Below are 15507 nucleotides of genomic sequence, written 5' to 3'. Positions count from 1 at the left end.
TAGTTTGCTGCTCCTATACTGGGGGTATAAATATTTAAAATTGTTAGATCTTCTTGGTGGATAGACCCTTTAAGAATGATGTAGTATCCTTCTTTATCTCTGACTAGAGTCTTTAGTTTACAATCTAATTTATCTGATATGAGAATCACTACCCCGGCTTTCTTTTGAGGCCCATTGGCATGAAGGATGCTTCTCCATCCCTTCACTTTCCATCTGGATATATCGTTAGGTTCCAAATGGGTATCTTGTAGACAACATATGGACGGGTCCCATCGTTTTATCCAATCTGCAACTCTGTGTCGTTTTATGGAAGTGCTTAGGCCGTTCACATTGACAATGATTATTCAAAGATACGTCTTTAGTGACAACATGTTGCCTGTGAAGTTCTTGTTTCTATAGATTGTCTCTATAAATTACTGTTCTATGACACTCTTGGGTTCTTTCCTTTTTTATAGAACCCACCCCTTAATATTTCTTGTAGTGCCAGCTTGGTGGTCACATACTCTTTTAAACCTTGCCAGTCTTGGAAGCTCTTTTATCTCTCCATCCATTCTGAACATTGACCTTGCTGGATAAAGTATTCTTGGCCACATGTTCTTGTCATTTAGTGTCCTGAATATGTCTTGCAGCCCTTTCTGGCTTGCCAGGTTTCTGTGGATAGGTCTAACCTCATTCTGATGGACCTTCCTCTGTATATTAGGATCTCTTCCCCCTAGCTGCTCTCAAAAGCTCTTGTCTAAAATTATGATTCTTTAGTCTTACAATCAAGTGCCTCGAGGTCTTTCTAGATTCATTGATCTTGGGGGGGGGGTGTTCTTTCTACCTCTAAGGCATGAACACTAGTTCCATTCCCCAGATTGGGAAAATTTTCCTGGAGAATTTATTCAACTATATCTTCTAGTCTCCTTTCTTTCTCTTCCCCTCAGGGATCCCAGTAATTATGATGTTGGAATGTTTTATTGCATCATTTATTTCCCTAATTCTGTTTTCATGGCTTCTAAGCTGTTTGTTCCAGGCCTCCTCCTGACCCTTTTTCTCTATCAGTTTGTCCTCTAGATCACTAATTCTATCTTCTGTGTTGGTTACCCTAGCTATTAGAGTATTTAGATTAGATTGGGTCTCATGGATACCATTTTTAACTTCTTCCCGGTCGGCTTTCACTTCTGCCCTAATTGATTCTATGTTGTCACTAATGGTTTTCTCCAACCTAGCTATTGCCTGGTTAATTGTTATCCTGAATTCCCTTTCAAAAATACTGTTTATGTCCACATCCAATAGCTCTGATGGAGAGAGCACAGTCTCTGAATTTTTCCTCTGAATTTTTGTTGGGTGTTCCTCCTCCTAGTCCTTTTGGTGAGAGGAGGTTGAGGGGATGTGTAGCTAAATATATCAACCGTGATCTAGGCAAGGTGTACCCTGGAAGGCTTCTGAGCAATTCCATCACCACCAAAAAGAGAGAGAGAGAGAGAGAGAGAAAAGAAAGAAAGAAAGAAAGAAAGAAAGAAAGAAAGAAAAGCCCCAGCCAGAATGGGCCCCAAAGGTAAGATTTATAAGATATAGAAACAAAAATGGATGGGCAAAAGACGGACTAAAGTAAATTACAAGAAAAAAAAAAGAACCCAGCCAAAATGAACCCCAAGGACAGGATTTATATAATACCGGAACAAAAATAAATACACAGAGGGGTGCCTGGGTGGTTCAGTGGATTGGGGCCTCTGCCTTTGGATCAGGTCATGATCTCAGGGTCCTGGGATCAAGCCCCGCATGGTGCTCTCTGCTTCCCTTCCTCTCTCTCTGTCTCCCTCTGCTTGTGATCTCTTGTCTGTCAAATAAATAAATTTAAAAATAAATAAATAAATACACAAAAACACTGACCGAAGAAAAAGACAGGATAGAAGAAAAATGTGGGTGAGGAAGGTTATTCTGATTCTTCGTGGGTGTATCTTGGTATCTTTGTTAAAGGACTCAACTTTCCAGAGATAAAGGAAAATTAAAACTGGATTATATATAAGGGTAGTATTGACTAGGGAAAGAGGATTACCTTGAAGTTTATACCTATATGCATAGTTAAAAAATAGAAAAGAAAAAGGAAAATACAAGTATATGTACGAAAAAAGTTCAACTTAAAAGGTTATTATAGAATACATTGTATTAAACCTCTAGTTGTAAGGGTAAGGCGCCTGGGTGGCTCGGTGGGTTAAGGCCTCTGCCTTCGGCTCAGGTCGTGATCCCGGAGCCTGGGATCAAGCCCTGCATCAGGCTCTCTGCTCGGCAGGGAGCCTGCTTTCCCCTCTCTCTCTGCCTGCCTCTCTGCTGCTTGTAATCTCTGTCTGTCAAATACATAAATAAAATCTTTAAAAAAAAAAAAAAAAGTTAAGAAGAACAAGAATAGTGAAAACAAATTAAAAAGTTGTACCTATGAAACAGAAACAGGTTTTAGGGCAATACCAGGAGCTTAATGTATTGTTTTCCCCTAATATTGGGGTTTTACAGTTTTATGGGGACCCTGCAGTGGCTGTCTGCTCATTATTTTGGCTGGCTTTCTTGGCGGGGGGTGAGGGGGGGGTGGGGGGGTGGCCGCCACATTGTTTTTCAGTCAGGCTTGCTTGAGTTGAATCCTCCTGCCCCCATCAAGGGGCTGGGCTCTGTGGAAACTGGTTTTTCAGGCTTTTGCTCTCTGGAGACTTTTGTTCTTTGGCAGCTTTTGGGGTCTTTTTGGAGGTTTCATGGAAAGCAAACTATACCCAGACCTCTGTCTCAGGGAGAAGCCTCAGTCTACTCCCCTCCAGAACACACAGACTCCCCCTCTGTAAACTCCACTGAACCACGCAACTTCCCACAGGCAGTGCATGTCCCCAGCCACCATCTCCGCGGTTGCCAGAAGCACCCACTTGTCTCTGCACCCCCATGTTGGTAAAACTGGAAGCGATACTGGTCCAGGGAGCCCACTTCCAGTGGCTGCCCTTGCTGGGACTGCTGTCTGGGATTCAGACCTCAGGGTTTCAAAGGTTGCTGCCTGTAGAGAGCTCCCGACCAGAGATTTTGCTGAGTTCCTGGGAGTGTCCAGACTCTCAGCGGGGGCCAGAGATCACCCAGCTAGCGCCTGCAGAGAACACTCAGGTGCGGGTGGGGATCTCAGTTCCAACAACAGTCGCACAGTGAGCGCAGAGTGCAAAAGGCTGTGGTTCTAGAAAGCGTCCCACCTGACTCCCCCATGTGGGGGTGGGAGTGTGCCCCAGCCAAGCCCAAGCAGTGGTGCAAGCCTCGCAACACTGGGGGCTTCGGGACAGGAACTGGAGGCTCTACCACTGTACTCTGTCTAGCATGGGTGGTCACTGGCAGTGTCTGTCCTGGGACCATGGGCTTAGGCCTGTGCCCATGACCACCCGATTCCACCAGTTGCCCCTTAAGATCTTTTGCTCTTTTTAAGTGCTTTTAACAAGACTCCAAGTTAATGATGGTCCCCAATCATAGGGCACTTTCATATTGGGGCATTACTTTCCAAAGGGTCACTTCTGGTGGCTCCTTCCCCCTTCTGTTTATCCTCTGATATCAGTCCAATTGTTCCCACTCTGCTTTTATCTCTCTACTGGTGTCTTCTGCACACCCCCTCCCCAAGAGATCCAGAAGTGTATAATCCTATATCTCAGGCTGATTTCATGGGTGTTTAGAGTGTTCTGGTGGATAATTAGCTCACTTTAGAGGACAGGTTGAAACAGGGTCTCCTACTTCTCCACCATCTTGCCCCTCCTCCTAATAGCATCCATTCTAATGACCCCCGAATCTATACTTTCAGCCTTGCTTTTTGACACTACTACAAATTTCTAACCATCTACTCAACAACTTACAACTTAAGATATTTTACCAACACCTCAATTTCCTCATGTCCAAAAATAATTCATCATCTGTCCTCTCTTTCTCACGCACACATTAAACCTATCTCCATTTTTGAGCCCCATATTAGTTAATGGTACATATCTTCTTCTGGTCCTTAGAAACCTTGGAGTCATCTTTCTCTTTTGCTACTTTTTTCATATTTAAGCAGTCATGTAATTCTGTTGATTCTAGTTCTACAAATTCCTTCTGTTTTCTACTCCTACCACTGCAAGACTTCATCAGCTTCCTCCTGAGATATTACTAGTGTTGTATTTTGTTGTCTCTTCCTTCCCATCACCAAGAAATATTCTTTCCAAAATACAGTGTAACATTTCCTTTTAAAAAAATATCATTGGTAGAAATATTCTTTCCAAAATACAGTGTAACATTTCCTTTTTTTAAAAAAATGTCATTGGTTCTGCACAAAATAAAGCTAAACTCCTTAGAAGACAGTTGCAATCCTCCCAATCATTTATCTTAAGTACTTTTTCTTGTTGTTTCCTTCCATTTCTACATACATCAAAATGCTTCTTATCCTTTAATGTTCAGTTCAAGTGTCATCTGGTGGAACGCTACTCAACCCCAGTCAATCATTATTGTTTCTTTCTACATATAACCATGCACCATGCATGCACTTTGCCTAAAAATATAACTTTTTATATATTTTCCTACTACATTTTAATTCTAAGTACCCCAAATTTTGTCTGTCTTTATTCTCTAAGTACCAAGGAGGTACTTTACATTACAAGCATTATAGTAAATCCTCATAAAATAAATTAATAGATCACATTAATCTATTTGGCGAGAATGTCCATATGTAGCAAGCTGTAATACATTTCTCAACTCTTAACTCTTTAGCCAGAGTGTAGCCCTTAAGAGAAATTTTCTGTAATTAGATTTCATGCAGTCTATATCCCCCCCCCAATCAAAGTCACTAAATTACCTCCAAGCATAAGGGTATCTCAATCACACTAGCTTCCCAAAGTTATGTGGAAAGAACAAATGTTGTATCTTCAGAATGCAACAAATGTGGTTGGTTTTGTCACCCTATCACTTACCTTGTAAAAAACTCTTCTGATAAAGAATCCATGCTCCACAATGTTGTTTTGCAAAAGTCTTATTCCAGTGCTTGCAGACTTTTACTACTGATGCTTAAAGCTGTAAGAAAAGTATATTTTTAGTGGGAAGGTACAAGGATTACATTCTTTTCCCCCACTATAAAAATATACATGATAATTGAAGAAAATTTTGAAAGAGGTATAAAAGAAAATGAAAATTACCTGGTTTCACCATCCAAAGATAAGTCACTGTCTACACTTCAATATGCTCTGTCCAAACATAAGTATATTTTACAAATTTGTAATCACACTGAATAAACAATGTTCTATAATTTTCACCACTGAACACTGTATCAAAAGCATTTTGCTATTTTACACCCCTACTATGTATTCTCACCCTATCAACACAAAAATGTATCAACACAACAACTGGTTGACTGGGGTTTCCTAGACCATTACTTTATAGATGGACATTTAGTCTGTTTCCTATTTTTTCATTAATTAATTTTGTGATAAACTTCACCATCCATAAGCCTTCTCTGTATTTATGATTATTTGCTTACAAGAAATTCTCAGAAGCAAAATTTCTGTAATTTCTACAAGAAATTCTCAGAAGTAGAATTTCTCAATCAAAAGACACAAATATTTTAAGTCTCAGTGCATATTGCTAAATGGCTTCCCAAAAGGTTCATACTAATTTATTTTCTAGAGTATATGAGTTCCTATTTAACACAATCTTCAATAACACTAATTGTTTTGTTTTCTTTTAGTCTAAAGGTTAACAGTTAGTCACTTTCCCCCAATAGATATGATTCGGTATCTTCATAAAATAGGAAAGGTAGAATGTATACTTTCTGGTTCAAATATCAATGAACGCTGTGGATGTTTCCTCAAAAAGAAAAAAAGCCTGCAGCAACACAAAAGAAAACAAAAAGAGAGTGTCCATTAGAATATCTATTTATATAGCTCTCTACTTAACTGTCCCAAAAACAATTCTTCTAAAATTAGTCACATTTACTCCCTGATGTTTATAGCCGCACAATATACAATAGCCAAATTATGGAAGAGCCCAAATGTACATCCATAGATGAATGGATAAAGATGTGGTATACATGTATGCAACGGAGTATTATTCAGCCATAAAAGAGAATGAATCTTGCCATTTGCAATGACATGGATGGAGTTACAGAGTATAAAGCTAAGAAAAATGACCAGAGAAAAGCAAATACTATAAGATTTCACTCATATGTGGAATTTAAGAAACAAATGAGTGAAGGAAAAAAGAAAGAGACAAACCAAGGAACAGACTCTTAAATAGGTAACTGATGGTTACCAGAAGGGGGAGAGGGGGAGAGGATGGGTTAAATAAGTGATGGAGATTAAGAAGTGCACTTGTGGTGATGAGCACCAGGCGATATATAGAATTGTTGAGTCACTGTACTGTACACCTGACACGGATACAACACTGTATGCTAACTAACAGGAATTAAAATAAAAACAACAACAAAAAAACATATCTTAATGAAAGATGTTACTGGGAAGAAGGTATATATACAGTGTAGTTTTGGCTTCTCCCATATGCTTCCATATATAACTTTGTATATTCTTGTATCTTAATGAAGGATTTTTTTTTAAAAGAAGATTAAGAACAGTGTAGTTTCACACACTATTCTCATATGCTTCAATACATAAGTTTACAAACATATAATGAAAGAAGATGTTACTTAAAAGAAGGTATATACTACAGTGTAATTTCAAAGAGTTAAGGTTAAAACTCATTTCTTTCTACACATAAGCTTATAAATATTTATATCTCACAAAAAATAAAATTAAATTAATCACATTTGTTCTGTATTTTTTGAAAATTCAAGCCTCCAGACTCCATTGTTTCCTGCTAGGCTGATTTCCCTTTCTAATCCCTTTGTCTGAACATCAGGAAGTATTAGAGCAAACATGTGAAACTACTGTTCAGTATTCTGGGACAGAGAAAGAAATGATGAAGAAAAAGAAAAGAAAGTGATAGCAACAGCACAAAGAAACCAGACCTAAAGTGCCTTGCTGCTAAGCCCAAGACTAGAAAAAATTTCTCATTTCTTGCCTCTAAACCACTTATTTATCCTAATAACTGGATAGCCAGTTTCTCTAATAGCATAGCCATACGTTAGATTGTAGAGCTTTCGGAGGCCCATTATTAAAAACGCAATTCAGCATAGGTAATTCCTAAATCAAGAAAACATGTTCTACAAGATCATATTAAGAATTCAGATTGCATTTGCTCAAAGAAACACTATTTTACCTGATACTGACTCTCCCTAAATGCCAGAAAAGACAAGACACAGAAAAGAAGTATCAGCAGGACCTGACCCCTCATAAGCCTTGAGGTCTGAGCACCCTGTCATTAGTGAACTGGCAACTCAGTGCCTGGCTAAAAGAAGTCCCAAACTGGTATTCCTAATTATAATATTGCCTGTACCTATATTCTATGTTTGACTTACACCAGCTCTAAATTACACAGATAAGTCTTGAAAGACAAGGGTAATTCTCCAACAATTCAATGGATACTTCTTAATCAAAACACAAACAAGCAAAATAAGTCAATCAGAGAAAGACAATTATCATATGATCTCTCTGAATGAGGAATTTGAGAGGCAAGGTGGGGGGTCCTGGGAGGCAAGAAGGGAAAAAATTAAACGAGATAGGACCAGGGAGGGAGACAAACCATAAGAAACTCTTAATCTCAGGAAACAAACTGAGGGTTGCTGGGGTGGGAAGGGATAGTGTAACTGGATTATGGACATTGGGGTGGGTATGTACTACGGTGAGTGCTGTGAATTGTATAAGACTGATGATTCACAGACCTACACCCCTGAAGCAAATAATACATTATATGTTAATAAACTAACAAACAAACCACACACATTTACACACACACACACACACACACACTTCTATCTAAATTTTCTCATCTACTAACAAGTATTGATGAGGTTGTGGAAAAAAAGGAACCCTCATACACTGTTGGTGGGAACAGAAATTGGTACAGCCCCTGTGGAAAAAAGTATGGAAGTTCCTAAAAATATTAAAAACAGAAATACCATATGATCCAATAATTCTATTAAGTACCCAAAGAAAATGAAAACACTAATTTAAAAAGATACCCCTATTTATTGAAGCATTATTTACAATAGCCAAGATATGGAAGCAACCCAAGTATCTGTCAATAGATGAATGGATGAGGAAGATAGAGTATATATACATACACATAATACAATGAAATATTACTTCATAATAAAAAAGGATGAGATCCTGCCATTTGTTAACAACATATGTGGCTCTAGAAGTATTCTGCTAAATGAAATAAGTCAGACTGAGCAAGACAAATACCTAAAAACAAAACAAATGAATAAACAAACATAAAGCATTATCAGACCTAAAATTACAGACAAACGATGGTTGCCAGAGGAAAAGGGGTTGGGACATAGGGAAAATGAGTGAAGAGGAGTAGGAGATACAGGCTTCCAGTTATGAAATGAATAAGTCATGAGAATAAAAGGCACAATATAGGAACACAGTCAATAATACTATAATGATGTATAGTGACAGATGGTAGCTACACTTGTAGTGAGCATAGCATAACCTATAGAAATGATGAATCACTGTGCTATACACTTGTACACTGGAAACTAATGTAACAGTATATGTCAACACTTTTAAAAAGTTAAAAAAAATAAATTTCTTCATTTAAACACCTCTTAGCTTCTCCTCCATGCCTAACAAAGTTATGTCTTGCCATCAGGATAACTCACCTATGCAGAATCCAGTTCTCCTAGGTAAATTATTTTATAGTTTCTCTTATTTTCAAAAACTCAATAAGCAGAATCATATAACTATTTAAATTTGCATTCCCTGTTCAATACCAGTGAAAGATAAAATCTAACACTAATAATGAAGCAGAGCGACGTTATTCTTTCACATTAAATCAGCTCTACTTCATCTCTTCAATAAAGCTGTATAGAAAAGTACATAGCTTTAAGAATTCTAGGATTGTGATCACTGTTTTTCTTTTATGTTTTCTATAACCTCCCAGCTTGTTTTAATAAAAAGTCAGGCAGTATCTCACACACAGCATTTCTAAACACACATGCTATTTCTAAACAAAGTAATCGCCTCGTTTCCAGAATTTAAAAGCCCAGACACAGATACCTCTCACTCTGATAAGCTCTCCTTCAGCCAGTTGTTTACACAGGTCAAAGGGAGCCTGAAAAGGGAGGAAAATTCTCAGGCAATAAGGTAGAGAAGGCCTCTAGTAAGCTATTCAGTGTTCAGCTTGAAAAAGAAAAGGGCATATTAAAAATCAGAAGATATTTGGATCCCAAATTAAGAGTTAAGAAAAGCTAATGGTTTTTTCAATCTGCTTAGAAATACAACCTGAGATGAATCTCTGTGATGACAGGTTTTTCAGGAGAGTATCATCAACCCCATCATTTCCCAGGAGCTAAGCAGATCATGTGTGGCACAGCCCACTGCAAACAGCAGCAGGGACAACGGCAGCACTTTACAGCCTCTGTGGGGAAGGAAGGTGTCAGTGCCTAGCAACGGAAAGGAAGTAGCCAGCCTGAAACGTTAACACTGTGCTTCTAAAATAATCCAGAGTCATCATCATTCTAGAAGAGGCTAAAGGAAACCTTTAAAGTAAGAGTTAACATAGGAGAAAGGATGGATCTGGTTTCCCGTGGGGTATTAAATTTTTATAAAGATATTATTTATTTACTTGACAGAGAGAGAGAGAGAGAGAGAAACAGAGGTAGAAGCAGACTCCCCACTGAGCAGGGAGGCCATTGTGGGGCTTGATCCTAGGAACCTGGGATCATGACCTGATCCCAAGGCAGACACTCAACTGACTGAGTCACCCAAGCATCCCAGTTTATAGCACACCTTTGTCCACCAAGCAAAATGATTTTATCCATGGGTTATTCTACTGGTTGAAAAATAAGGTATTACCATCTGTATCTTTACAACAGTAAGATGCCTTTCTTATTGCTCCCTCTGAGCTCCTACCTCCCACTTTCCCTCTTATCTCCTGAAATTAGAGCAAACATTTTTTTTAATGGCAAAGGATTTTCCCATTTTTAAAGTGCTTATTCAATCAGAGAGGACACAGCTTTTGCTTACAATTGTTTAATCATTCGTTCAAATGTTTACCTTGTAGCACTCTTGTCATCTCCCCAAACAGTATATGAACACACTGTTTTTTAAATCCACTCAAGTGCTCATCTTAATCACCCAATCACCCAATCAAGTGATCAAGTTAGGGGCCAAACAAGTTCATGTTTCAATGTGTGAGTAGATACCCTATGAATTCGCTACCCTTCTGGCCCTTACAGATCACACAATACCAGACAGAAAAGGGGAGCATCAAGTGTGCAAAAACAGTAAAAATAACACTCACTTTTCTCAATACCATTAGCTTGAAAACAAAATAATATACTTGGTATTTTTCAGAAAAGAAATTCAGTTATGAGAACTTATTCCCACTTATGCCCACTAAATCAGGGTTCCTCAATCTTGGCACTATTTACATTTTAGGTTGGATGGTTTTTTGTTATGGGAAGATGTACTAGGCATTTTTAGGATATTTAGGAGCACCTCTGCCTTCTACCTAACAGGTGTCAGTAGCAAACCTATCCCACCTCTTGGCTCCATTGTGAAAAGCAAAAACGTCTCCAAACTCTGCCAAATGTGTCCTGGGGGACAAAACGCCCCAGTTGAAAACCACCTAACTGATTAAAAGTGACAAGATTAAGTAAATACATAACAGATTGCTCTGAGGAAGAGCAGTAAGACTATCTGGGATTTATGCAGCATGTACAAATACTAGCAAATCTTTGTCTACAAGAAAGAAATGACATAAAATATCTTATTTAGATTTCATCAAGGTCAAAAGTTGAGAGACTGCATAGCACTGGTAGTTTAGAACAGAAAAACACTGGAGTCAGTCTGCAAGGATATACAGAACTCTGACACACCTTGGCTGTGCAACTTTGTTTGAAACTAATCAACATCTGTGCTTCAGTTTCCTCATCCGAAAAACAGGGATAAAGGTGGTCCCAGCTTCACAGGTTATCAAGATTAAATGTTTAAAACATGTAACAGAACAGTAACTAGGACACAGTAAGCACTATATAAATGTTACGATCATTATCACCATCATCAAATCTTGTTTAAATTTGTAGCACAATCAGTTCACTTTTCTTCCAATTCTCTACTTCGATGGAGAATTGCTATTATGGAGAGGAATGATAATAATGAGCTTAAGAACTGTGACAAAAAACCACATTTATCAAATATATCCCACATGGCACAAAATGGCAGCTACTATGCACATTTGGCACCTTGCATTTTTCACATCAGGACACATATATATCTCCAACATGGCATGATATGCCATTTTACCAGACAACTATTGATAAACACTTCCTCTTAATTTCTCCTTTTTTTCCTTTTGTTATTACTAACAATGCTGTAATAAACAACCTTGAACACGCAACTTGGTAAAATTTTTATAGTCATTTTCAAAAGCTAGATTTACTATATCAGCACTGAATTAAGTACACTTAATAGAAGTTCACGGGTCTATTAGCAAAACAGACTCTGATAATGCTTCTTAACACTTCTGCTAGATTTTTTTTAAAGATTTTATTTATTTATTTATTTATTTGTCAGAAAGAGAGAGACTACACAAACAGGCAGAGGCAGGCAGAGGTGGAGAGAGAAGCAGGCTCCCTGCCAAATAAAGAACCTGATGTGGAACTCGATCCCAGAACTCTGGGATCATGACCTGAGCAGAGGGCAGCAGCTTAACCCACTGAGCCACCGAGGCGTCCCCACTTCTGCTATACTTTATCAAAAGAATTCTAAATTCCTCGAAGCTGAGATGTGAGATGTTTTGATCTGTATGGGCAGTAATTTTTCAAGGCTTTAAAAAAATATGAAAAGGACACTTTCTAGGAGTAAACCAAAACATTTGCGATGGGAGTGCCTTAAAACCAACATTTTTACTATTATTGATCTGATTATGTCTGCTAGGCAAGCAGCAACAGCCATTCCTATGGCTTTTTTTTTTAATATTTTATTCATTCATTTGACAGAGAGAGAGAGATATCACAAGTAGGTAGAGCAGCAGGCTCCCCGCTGAGCAGATAGCCCAATGCAGGGCTGGATCCCAGGACCCCGAGATCATGACCTGAGTCCCTAAGCTGAAGACAGAGGCCCAACCTACTGAGCCACTCAGGGGCCCCTCCTGTGGCTTTTAAAGTCATAAAGTAGGTGCTCTGTGGCTTTAACACTCCAAAAGTCTTAATTTCTCAAGTGTGAGCTCCAAGTAGACTAGAATGGCTAGGACCATTCATTCAAGTTAGACTCAGATTATACGATTATTTTGTTAATAGCTGTGTTCAGAGTGAACAAAATATATGGATTATTTGGTTTTCTAATTTTCCATTAATTTCTTCCATTTTTACATTTGTCCAACAATGTACCTAGACACAGGCAGCCAAACACATTATTTTACCCCTAAGAAAAAATGATTTTCTTAGGCAAACTTCAGGAATGATGGATGATGGTTGGAAAATCTTTATAAAAGTTATGAGAAATTGAAGATCTTTCCTGCCCCAAAAGATCAGGGCATTCACTATCTCAGCTCTTGTCATTTTGCAAAAATCATTATTAACCCTGCCTGGCTGCTGGTCAGAAAGCAAGAACCCTGCAATGTATACTCAGTACCCCTTATAAATCTGCCAAAATAGGACATATCTTTGCCAAAATTAGCTTGTCAGAAGTGGGTTTTTAATTCTCTTCAGATCTATCCAGTCAGTTACTTCTGGACTTACACAACAAACCTACAGAATATATCTTAATTTGTTTTCAATATTTGGAACGTACCTACAATGAATATGCACAGGTTAGGACTTACCTGGAAAAAAAATCCAGGTATTAAAATTCCCATCAGTTTCAGTTTATTTATAGGTAGCACTGCCAAAACCACGCTGTTCGGAAATGTAGCTAGAAACCATTCAAAGGAGTACATGTTACCAGTAAGCAAATTTTCACTGTGGAATATTTTCAGTAATGTTGTTACTGTTGTTAGACAATAATGAAAAAAAAAGAAAAGGAAACAAGACAGAATGCTGAGAAATGACAAAGGTAGAGATGATAATCAAGAAGGAAGTGGAGGGGACGCCTGGGTGGCTCAGTCGGTTAAGCTGCTGCTTTCAGCTCAGGTCATGATCTCAGGGTCCTGGGATCAAGTCCCGCATTGGGCTCCTTGCTCAGCAGGGAGCCTGCCTCTCTCCGCCTCTGCCTGCCTCTCTGCCTGCTTGTGTGCTTTCTCTTTCTCTCTTTCTAACAAACAAATAAATAAAATCTTTAAAAAAAAAAAAAAGAAGGAGGAAGTGGAGGACACAATATGCACTTGACTCTCACCACCAATGACAAAGCCTACAATACCCAAATCCAAACTGCTCTACCAATGTAAGAACACTGATGGGCTCCCATTATCTCAGAAAGAAATATGTTTGTAAGAAAGATTTAGTTGAGAAGGTAGGTCAAACTCTTATGAAGAGTTTTATGTCATAAAATTAATTGGGTATATACGCTTTTATTTCATCAAAAATAAGATTAATTTTCATTAGCTTCAATGTATGTAGCCCTAGGCTGAGTACTTATGTACAGTGAATTCACATTTGTGTGAATACCCAACTCCGAAACATAAACATTACTATTATCCATTCTTAAAAGTAAGAAACTGAGGGTTAGAGAGTTCATATTGCTAATAAATTAATAAAAGCAGAAACTCAGGCCCAAGTTCACCAACGACAAATTCCATGTTCTTTCCACTATGTCTCATTAAGTGCAGTATGTAACTTTACATAAGCATGGTGTTCAATTATGAGCTGAACTAAATAATGTGCATGAAGACTAATACTCAAAACTATTTACATGGTCTTACTGGTTAGTAAATGATGCTGCAAAGATAAAACATATTAACATTTCATAATACACTATTCTTGTCAGTTTTTGCTAAGAGAATCCATTTGTTCAACAAAACAATTCAGAAAAATGCCAGGTACTACATGTGGCACTGAAATGAACAATAATTATTTAATGTCTTAATGCTCTTTTAAGGTTAATGATTTTGGAAAAGTCTCTAAATTTTTTTGATCACATGTATCTAAAGCAATAAATATAGGAATACACTGAAAATATATGAATAGCAGCTCATTTATGAATTATATACAGGTATTACTATAAAACAAAGAATAAGATTTTAAAAAGTAAAATATTTGAATATTTGCTCCCATACTCTGACAGCTTCACATATCCCAAGGCGTGCATATTCCACTTTGGAAAGTGGAGAACGACTTCACATTTTACTTCAAGAAACAGTTATCTACCCCTTCCATGAACTTAATAGTATCTACTTTCTGAAAGACTAGAAATTTAAAAATGGCATATGCAAAGGACTTTCCTCTGTTCAAAGTAGGTCTTCAATAAATACTAGTTTTAATTAAAAATGATTACTGTACCTTTTTTTCAAATAAAATTATATCACTTATCTTTATCTACAAAACTGGATTCAGAAACAATTGATAATAGTTGTGTTTTAAAAAAAAAAAAAAGGCAACATTCTGCTACTAGGATATTTAAGATGTAAAAATGGGGCAAAAAAACACTATTATCCAAACCATGTATTCAGACTAAAACTGAATTCTGTAAAATGTACAGAAAAAAAAATCAGGGATTGTTTGAAAAGTGAAAAAGTTAATTTTACGGTTTGGCAAATCATTTAGAGATTCACCTGAATTTTAATAGTTAATTGGGAAAAGAAACAGGAAGAATAAATGAAAAGAGGATAATTTGGGCTTACTTAATAGGTCTTCACCTTTGTGTTGAATGAAACATTTCTGAAAATGAGAGCTGAAATTCTATAGACTTTGTCTTCTGGCTCGGCATAAAGGGCAAAATTGATTTAATATTAATATTTGAATTGTTTTAACCACAGTAAGACAAAATATCTAAATAACCCCATGCCTAGACCTCTGCCAATTTTCTACCACTAGATTTCTTTGACTTGAATTTTGATAACCTGGGCCAATAGAACTTCTGTTCTACCTGCTGTTTATTCCTACAATCCCCTACTTTATATCTGGCCTCATGTCCCCACTGAATAGAAGCCCCCCAAAGTCGGGAATTTTCTTTTTCTTTTTTTTTTTTTTAATCCTTCTGTTTTATCCCCACTGCCTACAACAGCATCTGGCAAACTTTAAGCATTCATTACTCATTTAGAGAATGAAACTATCCATCCTTCTGCACACCGCAAGTCCTCTGAAGGACTCTGCCAATCTAGAGTTCTCCTTTAGAGGAGGCCAAAAGTAGCCCACATATTATTTTAAGACTGATCACCGCAGATAACGACAGAATAAAGACATGACCTCTATCTTCTGGCAATTACTTCTCCATGTTCTTTGTTGGTTCCTCTAAATATTTAAGTACCCTATGGTTCAGTGTTTTTTAT

At 37.6% G+C, this 15507-nt stretch overlaps 1 protein-coding gene across 10 annotated transcripts in view; it reads right to left on the bottom strand.

Moving 5' to 3' along the window:
* DZIP3 (DAZ interacting zinc finger protein 3) overlaps window positions 1-15507 on the bottom strand; it is a 109504-nt gene that overhangs the window by 88974 nt on the left and 5023 nt on the right. For 4 of the 10 annotated variants that reach the window (XM_044251344.1, XM_044251345.1, XM_044251341.1 and 1 more), the window contains 2 exons: window positions 5157-5204; window positions 4935-5034 (listed from right to left, as the gene is read on the bottom strand). In XM_044251344.1, coding sequence (XP_044107279.1) covers window positions 4935-4966 — 32 coding nt within the window. In that variant the 5' untranslated portion in view covers window positions 4967-5034; window positions 5157-5204. Of the gene's footprint in view, window positions 1-4934; window positions 5035-5156; window positions 5205-9362; window positions 9498-15507 lie in introns of those variants that run through there. The other 6 variants (XM_044251340.1, XM_044251348.1, XM_044251347.1 and 3 more) reach the window with 4 other exon arrangements.

This window comes from Neovison vison, chromosome 6 (assembly GCF_020171115.1).
Source record: "Neovison vison isolate M4711 chromosome 6, ASM_NN_V1, whole genome shotgun sequence".
Taxonomy (NCBI): Eukaryota; Metazoa; Chordata; class Mammalia; order Carnivora; family Mustelidae; genus Neogale; species Neogale vison.
Note: the sequence above shows the minus strand (reverse complement) of the source record. Positions and strands in the feature narration are given on the sequence as shown.